The sequence below is a fragment of the Pan paniscus genome, chromosome 23 (genome assembly GCF_029289425.2).
Source record: "Pan paniscus chromosome 23, NHGRI_mPanPan1-v2.0_pri, whole genome shotgun sequence".
NCBI lineage: Eukaryota > Metazoa > Chordata > Mammalia > Primates > Hominidae > Pan > Pan paniscus.
Window position 1 is genome coordinate 59,816,775 of NC_085927.1, and position 15,304 is coordinate 59,832,078.

The 15,304-nt window shown below is 63.9% G+C and overlaps 2 protein-coding genes across 5 annotated transcripts in view; one reads left to right on the forward strand and one right to left on the reverse strand.

Annotated features, from left to right (window-relative positions):
- Positions 1 to 1,150, reverse strand: part of ALG12 (ALG12 alpha-1,6-mannosyltransferase) — a 30,777-nt gene extending 29,627 nt beyond the window's left edge. Inside the window, exon 1 of one of the 2 annotated variants that reach the window (XM_034948862.3) lies at positions 892 to 1,115. The gene's annotated coding sequence lies outside the window, so the exon portion shown is untranslated. Of the gene's footprint in view, positions 1 to 891 lie in introns of both variants that reach the window. The other variant, XM_034948861.3, reaches the window with a different exon arrangement.
- Positions 1,151 to 1,259: 109 nt separating this feature from the next.
- Positions 1,260 to 12,937, forward strand: CRELD2 (cysteine rich with EGF like domains 2). Of its 3 annotated transcripts, none has more exons than XM_008963400.5 (10): positions 1,260 to 1,527; positions 1,882 to 1,964; positions 2,379 to 2,489; positions 2,805 to 2,896; positions 4,238 to 4,414; positions 5,268 to 5,363; positions 8,097 to 8,180; positions 9,224 to 9,319; positions 10,278 to 10,418; positions 12,655 to 12,937. In XM_008963400.5, the coding sequence occupies exons 1-10, from the start codon at positions 1,399 to 1,401 to the stop codon at positions 12,705 to 12,707; spliced, it is 1,062 nt and encodes a 353-aa protein (XP_008961648.2). In that variant the 5' UTR covers positions 1,260 to 1,398; the 3' UTR covers positions 12,708 to 12,937. The 3 variants fall into 3 exon arrangements, with proteins under 3 accessions (XP_008961648.2, XP_034804756.1, XP_034804754.1); XM_034948865.3 differs by having other exon boundaries at positions 1,263 to 1,527; positions 1,882 to 1,952; XM_034948863.3 differs by lacking the exon at positions 12,655 to 12,937 and having other exon boundaries at positions 1,268 to 1,527; positions 10,278 to 10,546.
- The last annotated feature ends 2,367 nt before the right edge of the window (positions 12,938 to 15,304 follow it).

Consider the following 15,304-nt stretch of genomic DNA (forward strand, 5'->3'; position numbering starts at 1 on the left):
CAGCTGGAAAGTCCAGCCCCCAGGTGAAAAACCCATCCCCCAGGTGGGAGGTCCAGCCCCAGGTGAGAAGCCCGGCCCTAGGTGAGAGGTCCAGCCCCAGGTGAGAGGTCCAGCCCCAGGTGAGGAGCCCGGCCCCAGGTGAGAGGTCGGGCCCCCGGATGAGAGGTCCGGCCCCCGGGTGAGAGGTCCAGCCCCGGGGTGAGAGATCTGGCCCCTAGGTGACAGGTCCAGCCCCAGGTGAGAGGTCCAGCCCCAGGTGGGAGGTCCAGCCCCAGGTGGGAGGTCCAGCCCCAGGTGAGAAGCCCGGCCCTAGGTGAGAGGTCCAGCCCCAGGTGAGAGGTCCAGCCCCAGGTGAGGAGCCCGGCCCCAGGTGAGAGGTCGGGCCCCCGGATGAGAGGTCCGGCCCCCGGGTGAGAGGTCCAGCCCCGGGGTGAGAGATCTGGCCCCCAGGTGACAGGTCCAGCCCCAGGTGAGAGGTCCAGCCCCAGGTGGGAGGTCCAGCCCCAGGTGGGAGGTCCAGCCCCAGGTGGGAGGTCCAGCCCCAGGTGAGGAGCCCGGCCCCAGGTGAGAGGTCCAGCCCCAGGTGAGAGGTCCAGCCCCAGGTGAGAGGTCGGGCCCCCGGATGAGAGGTCCGGCCCCCGGGTGAGAGGTCCAGCCCCCGGGTGACAGGTCTGGCCCCCAGGTGACAGGTCCAGCCCCAGGTGAGGAGCCCGGCCCCAAGTGAGGGGCGCAGCCCCAGGTAAGGAGCACAGGGCTGTGACGCGTGGACATGCGCGGTGAGGCCTCAGGAATCCAGCGCCAGCGCCAGCTCGGGTCGCGCCCTCGCCCGCCTCCTCCCTGGTCTCGCCGCGCGCCCGCCTGAAGGCCCCGGTCGCGGCAGCGCGCACTGACCTCCGCAGCTCCCGGCGGCGTCCTTCGAAGCGCGGCTGCCTGGGCCAGCCTCGGCAGGAAGCGGGACGGCGGAAACAGAACAGAGCCCGAATCTAAAGTCCTTGCCCAAATCTAAAGTGGCTACCGCAGCCCCGGCCGCTACGGCCGCAGAGACCCTCTGTGCCCTGAGTAAAGATGGCCGCAGCGGGCTGCGCGCGAGGGGCGGGGAGCGGGAGGCGGGGTCGGACCTGCACGCCCCGCCCCCGGACTCCTGGCGGCCGCTGATCCGGGACCTTCCCATTGGTCGCCTCTCGTGGCGGACTCGGATTGGGCCACATCAGGCCGGGGCGGGTCCCATCAACCAATAGCGGCGCGGGGCTGGCGGGTGGGGCGGGGCCTCGCCGGCGCCGTCAAGTAGCCTGGGGGACCGGCCGGCGCGGCTGGGAGCGGGTGGGCGGCCGGGAGGCCGGAGCAGCACGGCCGCAGGACCTGGAGCTCCGGCTGCGTCTTCCCGCAGCGCTACCCGCCATGCGCCTGCCGCGCCGGGCCGCGCTGGGGCTCCTGCCGCTTCTGCTGCTGCTGCCGCCCGCGCCGGAGGCCGCCAAGAAGCCGACGCCCTGCCACCGGTGCCGGGGGCTGGTGGACAAGTTTAACCAGGTGGGAAGGGGCCGGGCGGGGTCGTCAACCTTGGGCCCGGGGTCCCCCTCACCCTGGATCCGGGGTCGCCCCACCTTGGGCCCGGGGTCCCCCTCACCCTAGACCCGGGGTCCCCCTCACCCTGGATTCGGGGTCGCCCCCACCGTGGGCCCGGGGTCCCCCTCACCGTCGATCCAGAGTCCCTCCACCGTGGTCCTGGAGTCCCCCTCACCCTTGACCCGGATCCACCCCCACCGTGGAACCAGGGTCGACGCCACCGTGGGCCTGGAGTCCCCTCACCCTCGACCTGGGGTCGCCCCCACCCTGGACCCGGGTCAGGTGGTACCAAGCACTATGGGCACTGTCTCCTCGCAGGGGATGGTGGACACCGCAAAGAAGAACTTTGGCGGCGGGAACACGGCTTGGGAGGAAAAGACGCTGTCCAAGTACGAGTCCAGGTGGGTGCCCTGGAGCACCCCTGTGGGTCTTGGCCTGGCGCTGTCCTGGGAAGCCGTGTCCTGCCTTTGGTGCCTGTGTTAATGACAGGGAGACAGAACAGCCCCCGAGGCACCAGTCACCCGTCCGAGTCACCTCGGCTTCTCCCTGAGGACTAATGGCTGGCCCCTCTTGGCCTTCCAGCTTCTGCTCTGGTCCCTACCCCCTCAACAGACTGGCTTTTCAAAATGTAAACTGGAACACCAGCCCCACTTGTGGGAACCGCTCCTGGCTTCCCCTGACAGTGGGGTCCCCTTATTCTCTGTGCCCGGAGTCCTGGCTCCCCGGCCCCTGCACCTAGGTTGGCGTATTGGTTCGGATTTTTCTTCACTGCCTTGGAGGCGCTGACGGTGGGCCCGTGTGGGCCTGTGTTTCAGCGAGATTCGCCTGCTGGAGATCCTGGAGGGGCTGTGCGAGAGCAGCGACTTCGAATGCAACCAGATGCTAGAGGCGCAGGAGGAGCACCTGGAGGCCTGGTGGCTGCAGCTGTGAGTGCCTTAAAACCTCTTAGAAGATACTTTTTATTTTCCAACTTAGAATTTGAAATAACCTCAGACTTAGAAAGGTACAGGAACAGTATGGAGCTCCCACCTGCCTCGCACCCACCTTACCCCTGCATTACCGTTTTTTATCACCAGAGTCAGCGATCAAAACCAGGAAATTAAGGACAAGATTCTGTCCACACCTAGACTCATGTTTCCTGGACCTTACAATACTCTAGAGCATATGTTACGTTCAGCTGCATGTTTGTTTTAAAGAACCGTGTCTGCTGGGATTCAGTGAATGTTTTCCTCCATCCTCAGGAAGAGCGAATATCCTGACTTATTCGAGTGGTTTTGTGTGAAGACACTGAAAGTGTGCTGCTCTCCAGGAACCTACGGTCCCGACTGTCTCGGTGCGTTTCTCCTCAGGGAAATCCCATCTCCTACGTCACTTCCCCTCTTCTTCTCATGATTCTTGGGAGGTAAAAGCACAGAGGGGACCTGGGGTGCATCAGCTTTCTGTAGGGTCTGGGACCCTGCCGGATGGCTGCCTCCCCCATCCCCAACACAGCTTGGAGCACTTCGCACCCTCTGGCTGCAGCCTCACCACTAACGTCATGCTTTAGCGTAAAACTCTGAGTATGTCGTCCCAGCTGTGCTGTTAATTCAGGGGTTCACAGACTCAGGTTGTTCACAGCTGAGTCCACTCACCTGAGAGTCTGTCCTGACTGACCTGTCCAGGTGCTTCTCCATGTGTGCACAGAGGTGACCACACCACAGCTTCTGTGGCTGCCATTGCAGAGAGCCCAGGGCACTGGGTGTCTATCAGGCTGGGCACATGGCCTTGAGCCCCAATGGGTGCCGAGGGACAGGGCTCTTCTGTGAAGAAGTGTGCATTGAAACTGAAGTCACGGTTTACTGTTTATGAAAGCCAATCGCGTGGTCAAGCGAGATCAGGTAGCAGAAGTTTCAGGTTCAGACCCCCCCACCCGCCCACCATCAGCCTTCTGCCAGCCCCTGCTGCTGTCTCTGGCATGCACTGGAGGCCGCAGCTAATGTTCCCACTCTCCCTGCAGTCCCCGCGCCTGATGCGTCAGTGTCCCCATCACCATGTTTCAGCTGAGGCTGCCCAAAGCCACACAAAGTGCAGTCATGTGTAACGACCAGGCGTGTTCTGAGAAATGCATCATTAGGCGACTTTGTCATGGTGCAAACATCACAGCGTGCACTCCACACGCCACACGCACACGCCACACGCCTAGATGGTGCAGCCGCTCTGCACCTAGGCTGCCTGGCAGGCCCTGCTGCTCCCAGGCCGCACACGTGCACGGCTCGTGAGGGTCCTGAGTACTGTGGGCCATTTGGCACGTGGTAAGAATGTGTCACCTGAACACATCTAAACATAGAACAGGTAATGAGGCACATTGTGATGTCACTAGGCAATAAGAGCCGCTCAGCTTTAGTATCATCTTAGGGGACAGCTGTGCTATGCAGGGTCCCTTGACCTAAACGTCATCATGCAGCACGTGGCCATAGTGAAGCCCAGGAGCCTGTGGCTTGCTCCACTCAGGCGATCCACCGCCAGCCCTGCAGACCCAGGAAATCAGTTTCCCCAAACACCCACTCCAAGCCTTCAGGCTCATGTACGTCCTCAGAATCGTACAGGGTTTGGGTGCCATGCGTTCTCTCCGTGTGAGAACTCCGCACCGGTCACCACCAGGTGTGCTCTGAGCATGGTTTTGTGTCCCCCAAAGCATGCCAGGGCGGATCCCAGAGGCCCTGCAGCGGGAATGGCCACTGCAGCGGAGATGGGAGCAGACAGGGCGACGGGTCCTGCCGGTGCCACATGGGGTACCAGGGCCCGCTGTGCACTGACTGCATGGACGGCTACTTCAGCTCGCTCCGGAACGAGACCCACAGCATCTGCACAGGTACGGGCTACGCCTGGGCTGGCCCCGGGGTTGAGGCGGGATGACAAGAGCCCCTTGCTGGAGCTGCCTGCCTAGATGGGAACAGGGGCCTGTTGATCTTTTAACCCCAGATGTCCAAGGAAGCTTCGGGGGCCCAGAAGGATGAATGAAAACATCAGAGGATAGAGGCAGAGGTTGTCAGGGGCACTTCCTGTCCCGTAACAGCCCTCAGAAGGGAGAAGCTACTCACCTTTCTCTCTAGTGCAAGGTCCGCCCCGACCTTGAGTTGTGATGGGCCATGCAGTGCACAGGTCCTGGAGGTGCCATGTGGGCCCCGCACCGGCCCAGAGAGCAGCATCTGTCAAATCCCTGCAGGCCGTTATGGGTGGCATCTTTCCAAAGGACGTTTTCTCCCTGGTTGTCACTGATATGTAGGAAAAGTCTGAGTGTCTCGGACGTGAGTGTGTGGTTGGCGGGCAGCCCCTAGGCTATTCTGGGCAGACAGACCCGTGGATCGCCAGTCAGGACCGGCCTCTCCGATTGTTACGCCCCTCACCAGTCAGGACTGGCCTCTCCGATTCTTACCCCCCTTGCTGTCTGTCTCTTGGATGTTGGCGTGGCGTGGGCCACGCATGGATCCGTGGCCGGAACACGCACACCCAGCCAGGCTACAGCTCCAGAGTATGGATAGCTGCCTTCTCTCCAGGTTATTAAAAATTCCTTGGAGTCCTGGTTTGCTGAGAATTTTAAATTCATGGGCACTGAAAACCCCACGTTGCTTTTCCCTCTTAAGTTCCTCACTTTTAAACGAGCCTTGTCCCCAAGCTGGTACCTGAGAGTGGGGTTTGTACCCAGGCCCGTCTTTGCCTTCCAGCCTGTGACGAGTCCTGCAAGACGTGCTCGGGCCTGACCAACAGAGACTGCGGCGAGTGTGAAGTGGGCTGGGTGCTGGACGAGGGCGCCTGTGTGGGTGAGGAGCGGCCCGGGGGTGGAGGAGGGCGCCTGTGTGAGGCGTGGGGGGTGTGAGATGGGGGCGTAAGGCGTGGGGGGTGTGAGGCGTGGGGGTGGGAGGCGGGGGGGCGTGAGGTGTGGGGGCATGAGGCGGGGGGGCGTGAGGCGGTGGGGTCATGAGCGTGAGGCGTGGGGGCGTGAGGTGGGGGTGTGAGGTGTGGAGGCGTGAGGTGTGGGGGAGCATGTGGTGTGGGGGCGTGAGGTGGGGGCATGAGGTGTGGGGCTGTGAGGTGTGGGGGCGTGAGGTGGGGGCGTGAGGTGTGGGGGCGTGAGGTGGGGGCGTGAGGTGGGCTGTGAGGTGGGGGGGGCGTGAGGTGGGGGCGTGAGGTGTGGGGACGTGAGGTGTGGGGACGTGAGGTGTGGGGGCGTGAGGTGTGAGGGGCGTGAGGTGGGGGCGTGAGGTGTGGGGGAGCATGAGGTGTGGGGGCGTGAGGTGGGGGGGCGTGAGGTGGGGGCGTGAGGTGTGGGGCTTGGGGTGTGGGGGGCGTGAGGTGTGGGGGGCGTGAGGTGTGGGGGGCGTGAGGTGTGGGGGCGTGAGGTGGGGGCGTGAGATGTGGGGGCGTGAGGTGGGGGCGTGAGGTGGGGGCGTGAGGTGGGGGCGTGAGGTGTGGGGGCGTGAGGTGTGGGGGGCATGACGTGTGGGGGCGTGAGGTGGGGGCGTGAGGTGGGGGCGTGAGGTGTGGGGGCGTGAGGTGTGGGGGCGTGAGGTGGGGCGTGAGGGGGCGTGAGATGTGGGGGCGTGAGGTGGGGGCGTGAGGTGTGGGGGCGTGAGGTGTGGGGCCGTGAGGTGTGGGGGGAGGTGTGGGGGCGTGAGGTGTGGGCGTGAGGTGTGGGGGCGTGAGGTGTGGGGGCGTGAGGTGTGGGGCCGTGAGGTGTGGGGGGCATGAGGTGTGGGGGCGTGAGGTGGGGGCGTGAGGTGGGGGGGCGTGAGGTGTGGGGGCGTGAGGTGTGGGGGCGTGAGGTGGGGGGCGTGAGGTGTGGGGGCGTGAGGTGTGGGGGCGTGAGGTGTGGGGGGCGTGAGGTGGGGGCGTGAGGTGTGGGGGAGCATGAGGTGTGGGAGCGTGAGGTGTGGGGGCGTGAGGTGTGGGGGCGTGAGGTGTGGGGGGCGAGGTGGTGGCGTGAAGTGTGGGGGCGTGAGGTGTGGGGGCGTGAGGTGTGGGGGCGTGAGGTGGGGGCGTGAGGTGGGGGGGCGTGAGGTGTGGGGGGCGTGAGATGGGGGCGTGAGGTGTGGGGGAGCATGAGGTGTGGGAGCGTGAGGTGGCGTGAGGTGTGGGGGCGTGAGGTGTGGGGGCGTGAGGTGTGGGGGCGTGAGATGGCGCGAGGTGTGGGGGCGTGAGGTGTGGGGGCGTGAGGTGTGGGGGCGTGAGGTGTGGGGGCGTGAGGTGTGGGGGGCGTGAGGTGTGGGGGCGAGGTGTGGGGCTTGGGGTGTGGGGGGCGTGAGGTGTGGGGCGTGAGGTGTGGGGGCGTGAGGTGTGGGGGCGTGAGGTGTGGGGGCGTGAGGTGTGGGGGCGTGAGATGGCGCGAGGTGTGGGGGCGTGAGGTGTGGGGGCGTGAGGTGTGGGGGGCATGAGGTGGGGGCGTGAGGTGTGGGGGCGTGAGGTGTGGGGCTTGGGGTGTGGGGGGCGTGAGGTGTGGGGCGTGAGGTGTGGGGGCGTGAGGTGTGGGGGCGTGAGGTGTGGGGGCGTGAGGTGTGGGGGCGTGAGATGGCGCGAGGTGTGGGGGCGTGAGGTGTGGGGGCGTGAGGTGTGGGGGCGTGAGGTGTGGGGGGCATGAGGTGGGGGCGTGAGGTGTGGGGGCGTGAGGTGTGGGGGCGTGAGGTGTGGGGGGCATGAGGTGGGGGCGTGAGGTGTGGGGGCGTGAGGTGTGGGGCTTGGGGTGTGGGGGGCGTGAGGTGTGGGGCGTGAGGTGTGGGGGCGTGAGGTGTGGGGCGTGAGGTGTGGGGGCGTGAGGTGTGGGGGCGTGAGGCGTGGGGGCGTGAGGCGTGGGGGGCGTGAGGCGTGGGGGCGTGAGGTGTGGGGGCGTGAGGTGTGGGGGCGTGAGGTGTGGGGGCGTGAGGTGGGGGCGTGAGGTGTGGGGGCGTGAGGTGTGGGGGGCGTGAGGTGTGGGGGCGTGAGGTGTGGGGGCGTGAGGTGTGGGGGGCATGAGGTGGGGGCGTGAGGTGTGGGGGCGTGAGGTGTGGGGGCGTGAGGTGTGGGGGGCATGAGGTGGGGGCGTGAGGTGTGGGGGCGTGAGGTGTGGGGCTTGGGGTGTGGGGGGCGTGAGGTGTGGGGCGTGAGGTGTGGGGGCGTGAGGTGTGGGGCGTGAGGTGTGGGGGCGTGAGGTGTGGGGGCGTGAGGCGTGGGGGCGTGAGGCGTGGGGGGCGTGAGGCGTGGGGGCGTGAGGTGTGGGGGCGTGAGGTGTGGGGGCATGAGGTGTGGGGGCGCTCACTGTCTCACTCTCACACAATGTGTCGCCATCCTCATGGGGCGCCTGCCCCGGTTGGCACTGAGTGTCTAAGGACAGGGCCTGGCCATCGCCTCATCCCCTCCCCTGCCGCGTGGGGCCTCCGAGGATGGCATTTGAGATGATTCCTCCTCGGGCTGCCCTTCCCCAGCCGGCCCTGGCCACGGGCTGTGTCAGGCCATGATCGGTCCTTCCCCGCTCCCTGGCCGGGCTGTCCTGGGCCGCTCACAGCTGTGCCGCTCTGTTCCAGATGTGGACGAGTGTGCGGCCGAGCCGCCTCCCTGCAGCGCTGCGCAGTTCTGTAAGAACGCCAACGGCTCCTACACGTGCGAAGGTGGGCCAGGCGGGCGGGTCTGCACTCCGGGGTCTGCACTCCGGGGCCTGCCGGGTTTCGTTGCTGCCTTTGTCAACATTCATTTATGGCTTCTTAGCGTCACTTCCATACAACCTGCCTGCCCTGAGAACACTTAGTATGACAAAGTAAGTCATAGGTATTTGCTGCAGGAAAATCAGAAAATTCAAGTAAGATGAAAAGAAAACAGTTAAAAACCCAGGAACTCCCTGGAGAGCGCACCCTGCTCGTGCCCCCCCAGCGCCCCCGCAACGTGCCCTGCGTGACTTTCCGCAGCGCCTGTCGGGTGTTTTCCACTCAGCAGCTTGTTGTGAACGTCTCTGCGTCCTGTGGTTTCTCTGTCACGCTAATGATTTTGGAGCCATTATTTCATACTTTTACAACAATGTCTGTTGCTGGACGTTTACGTCATAACAATTTTTCAACTGTTATAAACTGTGAACACTTGAAGGTAAACTTTTCACATTCCTTATGATTTTCTGTGGATTAATTTCCAAATCGCTCAGTCAAGGGAATGTGTCTTTTAGAGCCATAGTGCCCCAGAAAAGTTGTGCTGATCCCCAGTCCCAGCAGCAGGGAGGAGGCCGCCTCTGCCCCGTGTGTGTGACAGCCCCAGGCAGTTTTCACTGTTGGGAGTGCAGACAGTGGGTCCCTCAGTGAGCCACTAATACTGGAAGCCATGCGAGAGGCTCTGGTTATTCTTAGGAAGCTTCTGGCAGGCTGGCAAACCAATGGTCACCGAGCTGGAGGTGGGTTTGTTTCTAGAATCTCTGTAGCACCCAGTTTCTCCCAAAGAGTTCCAAGCCAGGTGGTCTGCACCATGGCTCTCCGGGAGCACCTGCCGCACAGCAGGTCGCGAGTCTGTGCTTTTGCCGGGAGACAGAGACAGATCGTTATAAAGTCACTTGGTGATGAATGAGGAGAAAACCCAAATCCTGGCGGCACCGGTGCCTTCTGCATGTCGGGGTCTGACGGGCACTGGTTCCTTGTGCATGTCAGGGTCTGACGCTTGCTCCCTGTTGCAGAGTGTGACTCCAGCTGTGTGGGCTGCACAGGGGAAGGCCCAGGAAACTGTAAAGAGTGTATCTCTGGCTACGCGAGGGAGCACGGACAGTGTGCAGGTCAGTGACGGGGTCTGTGCTGGACGCTGGTGGACCCTTCCCAAGTGACCATGATGTGAATGGCCCCAGCAGGTACTGCCAGGGATGGGAAGCAGCTGAGACCCGTCCTGCAGACGTGGCTCCCCGAGGGTCACTGCGCACTCGCCCTGAGTTCCACATGAGACACAGAAGCAGTGGGGGTGGGGGACAGGCTCTGCATGGCCGACCCCGGTGTGGATGGCGCTGCTGCACCAGCCTCTCGCCGGTGGCCTCGTTCCCCAGGTCCACCGCCTCTGCTCTCTCTCCAGCTCCTGGGTGGCGATTGCCCCGAGGCTTAAGGCCAGGCCTGCCATGGTTGTGGGCTGCCTGGGTGAGCCTGGGCGTGGATGGAACCCGGTGGAGAAAGTGGGTTTCCTGGGCAGGTGCGGTGGCTCACGCCTGTAATCCAGCACTTTGGGAGGCTGAGGCGGGGGGATCACGAGGTCAGGAGATCGAGACCATCCTGGCTAACATGGTGAAACCCCATCTCTACTAAAAATACAAAAAATTAGTCAGGCGTGGTGGCGGGCGCCTGTAGTCCCAGCTACTCGGGGGGCTGAGGCAGCAGAATGGCGTGAACCCGGGAGGCGGAGCTTGCAGTGAGAGGAGATCGCGCCACTGCCCTCCAGCCTGGGCGACAGAGCGAGACTCCGCCTCAAAAAAAAAAAAAGGAAAAGAAAGTGGGCTTCCTGGGTGCATGCTGGCCTTCCGTCCCCACCTGGAGGTCTCTTCTCTGCATTTTCTACCAGTTGAGGGCCCAACTTGGAGACGTGAAATTCTTCCCTCTCGAAGCCTTTCCTGACCTTTGCTCCTTTCTGTAACGTGACGTTTGTCATCGTTGTGCTTTCTTTATGTGAATGAATCTGAATGAATGAATTTCATAATCCGCTGCGCGTCTGCTGAGCAAAGTAATTATTAAAACGGAGTCTTTTCATTTTAGATGTGGACGAGTGCTCACTAGCGGAAAAAGCCTGTGTGAGGAAACACGAAAACTGCTACAATACTCCAGGGAGCTACGTCTGTGTGTGTCCTGACGGCTTCGAAGAAACGGAAGATGCCTGTGTGCCGCCGGCAGAGGCTGGTGAGTGGCACAGCTGCCCTCCACACAGGCTGCCCTCCCCTGGGCCGCAGGGCTTGCACGTAGACTGGCTGCTTGGTCTGAAATCCACACAGATGGTGGCCTTGAGATGGTGAGAGGGGGATTCCCGGAAGACAGGTGCATGACACCTCTGTGTGGGCACGCTTGCGCGAGAGGTACTGGCTTCCTGAGGATGAAGCCCCAGGTTCACAGCTCAAACGGAAGTTAAGGCGATGAAGGGGGAAGTCTCTGAAGCTCAGACCTCAGCGGGCGATGAGCAGAGGAGCAGACACAGGAGAAGAGGCAGCTAAAGAGCTGGAAAAGTCATCCGGGGAAGCAGCCCAGGGTGCCACGGGGACAGGCAGGAAGTGGTGGAGGGCAAGTGGGTCCCCCATATCTGTTTCCTGGGGCTGCCTTACCAAGAACCAGGAACTTGGGGTTCCAGCAACAGAAATGTGCCGCTCACAGGAGCCAGAAGTCAGAGGCCCAGACGCAAGCAGGCTGCTTCCTTGGGAGGCTGGGCGGGCGCGTCTGTTCCGGGCCTCTGTCCTCGCCTGGGGACGCCACCTGCTCCCCGTGTCTTCACGTGGTCTCCATGCGGGTGTCTGTCTCTGTCCAAACCTCCCCTCTTTGTAAGGACACCAGTCACTAATGCCCTCATGTTAACCTGGCCAGTGGTAAAGACCCTATTTCCAAACAAGGTCACAATCACAGGTACTGGGAGTAAAGACTTCACCGTGTTTTGGGGGACATAAATCTGCCCATGACAGTCCTCACAGAAGTCTAGAATATAGAGAGTGGGAAAGAAGCAGTGTTCAAGGAGATATTGGCTAAGGGTTTTTCAGAATGAATAAGGCACGATTCAGATTCCAGAAGCTGTTTCCTGAGCAGGACAAATAAAAGCAATTCCACATCTAGAAGCATCATAGTAAACAGCAACAGCAAGACAGAACTGAGGGGTTAGCAGAGACGGACAGGCCAGAAGACAAGGCTGCCTGCTACCCCCTCAGTCCCCTCTGCCCTGGGCTGGCCCTGCCTCTTGCCCCTCCTTCCCCCAACCCTCAGTCCCCTCTTGTCCCTCCCTCCCCCCACCCTCGGTCCCCTCTTGCCCCTCCCTACCCCCACCCTCGGTCCCCTCTTGCCCCTCCCTCCCCCCCACCTTCGGTCCCCTCTTGCCCCTCCCTCCCCCCACCCTCGATCCCCTCTTGCCCCTCCCTCCCCCCACCTTCGATCCCCTCTTGCCCCTCCCTCCCCCCACCCTCGATCCCCTCTTGCCCTTCCCTCCCCCCCACCCTCGATCCCCTCTTGCCCCTCCCTCCCCCCACCCTCGATCCCCTCTTGCCCCTCCCTCCCCCCACCCTCGGTTCCCTCTTGCCCCTCCCTCCCCCCCACCCTCGGTCCCCTCTTGCCCCTCCCTCCCACCACCCTGGGTCCCCTCTTGCCCCTCCCTCCCCCCACCCTCCGTCCCCTCTTGCCCCTCCCTCCCCCCCACCCCGGGTCCCCTCTTGCCCCTCCCTCCCCCACCTTCGATCCCCTCTTGCCCTTCCCTCCCCCCCACCCTCCATCCCCTCTTGCCCCTCCCTCCCCCCACCCTCGGTTCCCTCTTGCCCCTCCCTCCCCACACCCTCAGTCCCCTCTTGCCCCTCCCTCCCACCACCCTGGGTCCCCTCTTGCCCCTCCCTCCCCCCACCCCGGGTCCCCTCTTGCCCCTCCCTCCCCCCACCCTCGGTCCCCTCTTGCCCCTCCCTCCCCCCAACCCTCGGTCCCCTATTGCCCCTCCCTCCTCCCACCCTCGGTCCCCTCTTGCCCCTCCCTCCCCCCCGTCCCCTCTTGCCCCTCCCTCCCCTCCACCCTCGGTCGTCCCCTCTTGCCCCTCCCTCCCCCAACCCTCAGTCCCCTCTTTCTCCTACCTCCCCCACCCTCAGTCCCCTCTTTCTCCTCCTGCCACCACCATTGTTCAGGCTCCCATTCTGCCAGGCTGCAAGGAACCCCTTGCCGCTCCCAACTCTGCATCCTCCACACCCACGGCAGCGTGGGGGCTCTGAAATGCCGTCTGCCTCATCTCTCGTCTGCTTTGTGGGAAACGGGGGTCTCCGAGCTGCCCTTGGATGGCTGCGTCCGGGGCTTTGAGCCAGGACTGGACGGGCAGGCCCTGCACATGCGCTGCTGTCCCGGGAAAGGCCTCATCCCCAGGGCCCTTTGTGCTCAGCTTTGACGACCTATGCTTGTTTTCTGACAGAAGCCACAGAAGGAGAAAGCCCGACACAGCTGCCCTCCCGCGAAGACCTGTAATGTGCCGGACTTACCCTTTAAATTATTCAGAAGGCTGTCCTGTGGAAAATGTGGCCCTGAGGATGCCGTCTCCTGCAGTGGACAGCGGCGGGGAGAAGCTGCCTGCTCTCTAATGGTTGATTCTCATTTGTCCCTTAAACAGCTGCATTTCTTGGTTGTTCTTAAACAGACTTGTATATTTTGATACAGTTCTTTGTAATAAAATTGACCATTGTAGGTAATCAGGAGGAGAACGGGTGTGGGTTTGTCTCATTAATCAGGACGGACCTTTACCACTGAGTTTGCACCTGTCCTGCCAGAGCCGGGAGGTTACCAGGGCTGCCGAGGTCCGCAGAGGCAGCAGGTCCGGTCCTGGGCTGGTGGCTCTGCTGTCCCTGAACAGGGCTCACGTGCCGCTTGGGGGAGGAGGGGAGGGCCCTGCCTTGGGCGAGAACCTGAAGACGTGACCAGGTGGGTTTCAGGGGTCCAACCTATGGGCCCCTCTTCAGTGATTCAAAGGATGTACAAGCAGGGACCCTCAGGCAGGGGAAAAGCATCTTTGGGGGCTTCGCTGGAGGAAACAGCCACTCACAAACCGCAGGGCCTGCCCGTTCCTCATCTGGGAATGAAGACACTGCAAGAAGAAAGCTGGCTGCGGGTGAGAGGCTGCAGGCTCTGGGAGCTCCGTTCTGGGGGGCCACGGCCTCCTCCCTGGGCTCTTCATAGCCCCCAAGTCCCACTTGGCCTGGTCCCCACCACCCACTCCTCAGTCACGCCACCCCTCCTGTCACCTCCCCCCCCACCCTGCCGATGTCCCCCAGTGGTAGGTGGCTGTCCTGCTCCTGCCCTGGCCCCCCCTTCCCAGGCCGTGCACCATCCTGGCACTGCTGACCCCCATGTCCACACTGTTCTGTACCCACGAACCCCATCTCAGTGCACCTATGCTCACTGGGCCCCAGGTGGTCACGCTTACCTGGGTATTGGAAGAGCCCCTGCGGTAGGACTCTGCCCCGTGGGTCCCTGGCCGGCAGAGGCAGCCACAGCCCACTTGGGCAGGCTGAGTGGTGCCTGGCCCTGCATCTCACCTCTGGCTCTTCCTGAGTCAGTTGCACTCAGCAACCTCACGGCCTCTCCCTTTCTCCCTCTAACCCTAGGCCAGGGTGCCCCAAATCCCTAGAGGGGGCACAGATCAGCTTAGGCGAGGTGGGGGCTGCTCTTGTCCACTTCAGACCTCTCAGGCAGTCTCCGCTTCATGTGATGATGGGACCACCTAGAGATGGGGTCCTGACGGTGCAGACCAAGGGCAGAGGCCAGAGGGGCGGGGGCTGGGTGGGCACTTGGGGGGCTCAGAAAGTGGGATCAGAGCATGGTGGAGAGTCCACAGGGATGGCCGTGGAAAGAAGTAGGGAAACACCAGCTGAGTCCCTGGGGGGCCGAGCACCTGAGTCTCCCGTGGGAGGATGGAGCCACCCACGGGTGGGTGGGAACTAGGCGACCCCAGCGGGAAGCCCAGAAGGCAGGCCCTGTCCCTGGGGGGTACCTGGGGGAGGAGGAGAGGGCGCAGCCAGGCAAGAGGACGCCCCAGGGGAGAAGAGGAGCCAGGCAGGGGCTGGCCCAGGGCCACCTTGTGCACCCTCACGTGCGTGGACAGCGGCGGTACAGGCGCCTCCCATGTCCCGCGCGTCCCTGCCCGGCTCAGACCTGCGGAGCCGCCATTGATCAGGCGGGACCGCGGCCGGGTCTGGGACCCCCGCCCCACCTTCCAGCCGGGACCTCTGTCCTGCTCCTGCCCTGGCCCCCCCTTCCCAGGCTGTGCACCGTCCTGGCACTACTGACCCGCATGTCCACGCTGGAGACGGCGACCCTCCTGGGCCCGGGGAGTCGAGGACGGGAGGTGTACAGGGCAGGGGCCGCGGTTCCGGACGTTGGGAGCAGGACCCTGGGCGCGCATATCCACTTTGTCGCCAGTGAACGCTAGGGAGTCCTCGGAGGGGGTTCGGGGCCAGGCCAGGAGAGGTGCCCGCGGGACACGGGGGACGGGGACTGGTGGGGGCGGTTGAGCAGGAATGGGGGACGACCCCGCAAGACCCTGCGGCAGGGCCGAGGCGAGGGCGCAGGCAGGGTCCTTGGAACAGCGGGGCTGGGGTCCACCTGCCCAGGTGCTCGAGGGGCGCCTGCGGGGCTGGGGCTGGGGCTGGGGCTGGGACCGGGAGCGCCGCCTCCTGGGGGGGCTCTGGTCTGCCCCTCCCCACGCGGCGCCGCCCGCGCCCCGCCCGCTCCCGCCGGACACAGCGGACCCTGCCTCGGATCGCGACCCCTGCCCGGGCCCAGCAGGTGGACCGCGAGGCCACGCGAGGTACCGCCCCTCGGAGCCGCCCGGCCTGGGCCGGGGACCGGGACGCGCGCGGCCAGCAGGTGGCGCTGTGGGACCGCCCTGCTCGGCCCGGCTCCCGGGACTCGGCCGGCCCCTGCCCGCTGCACCTGCCCCATCACACCTCGGCGCTGCCGGGGCGTCTTTCTAAAAGGGGAACTTGGAAGAGGGAGGTTGGGGTGAACTGTGGACCTCCGCTGTCCTTCTGGGCCCAGGCAGAGACCCTGCCATAGCCCTGGGGGAGTCC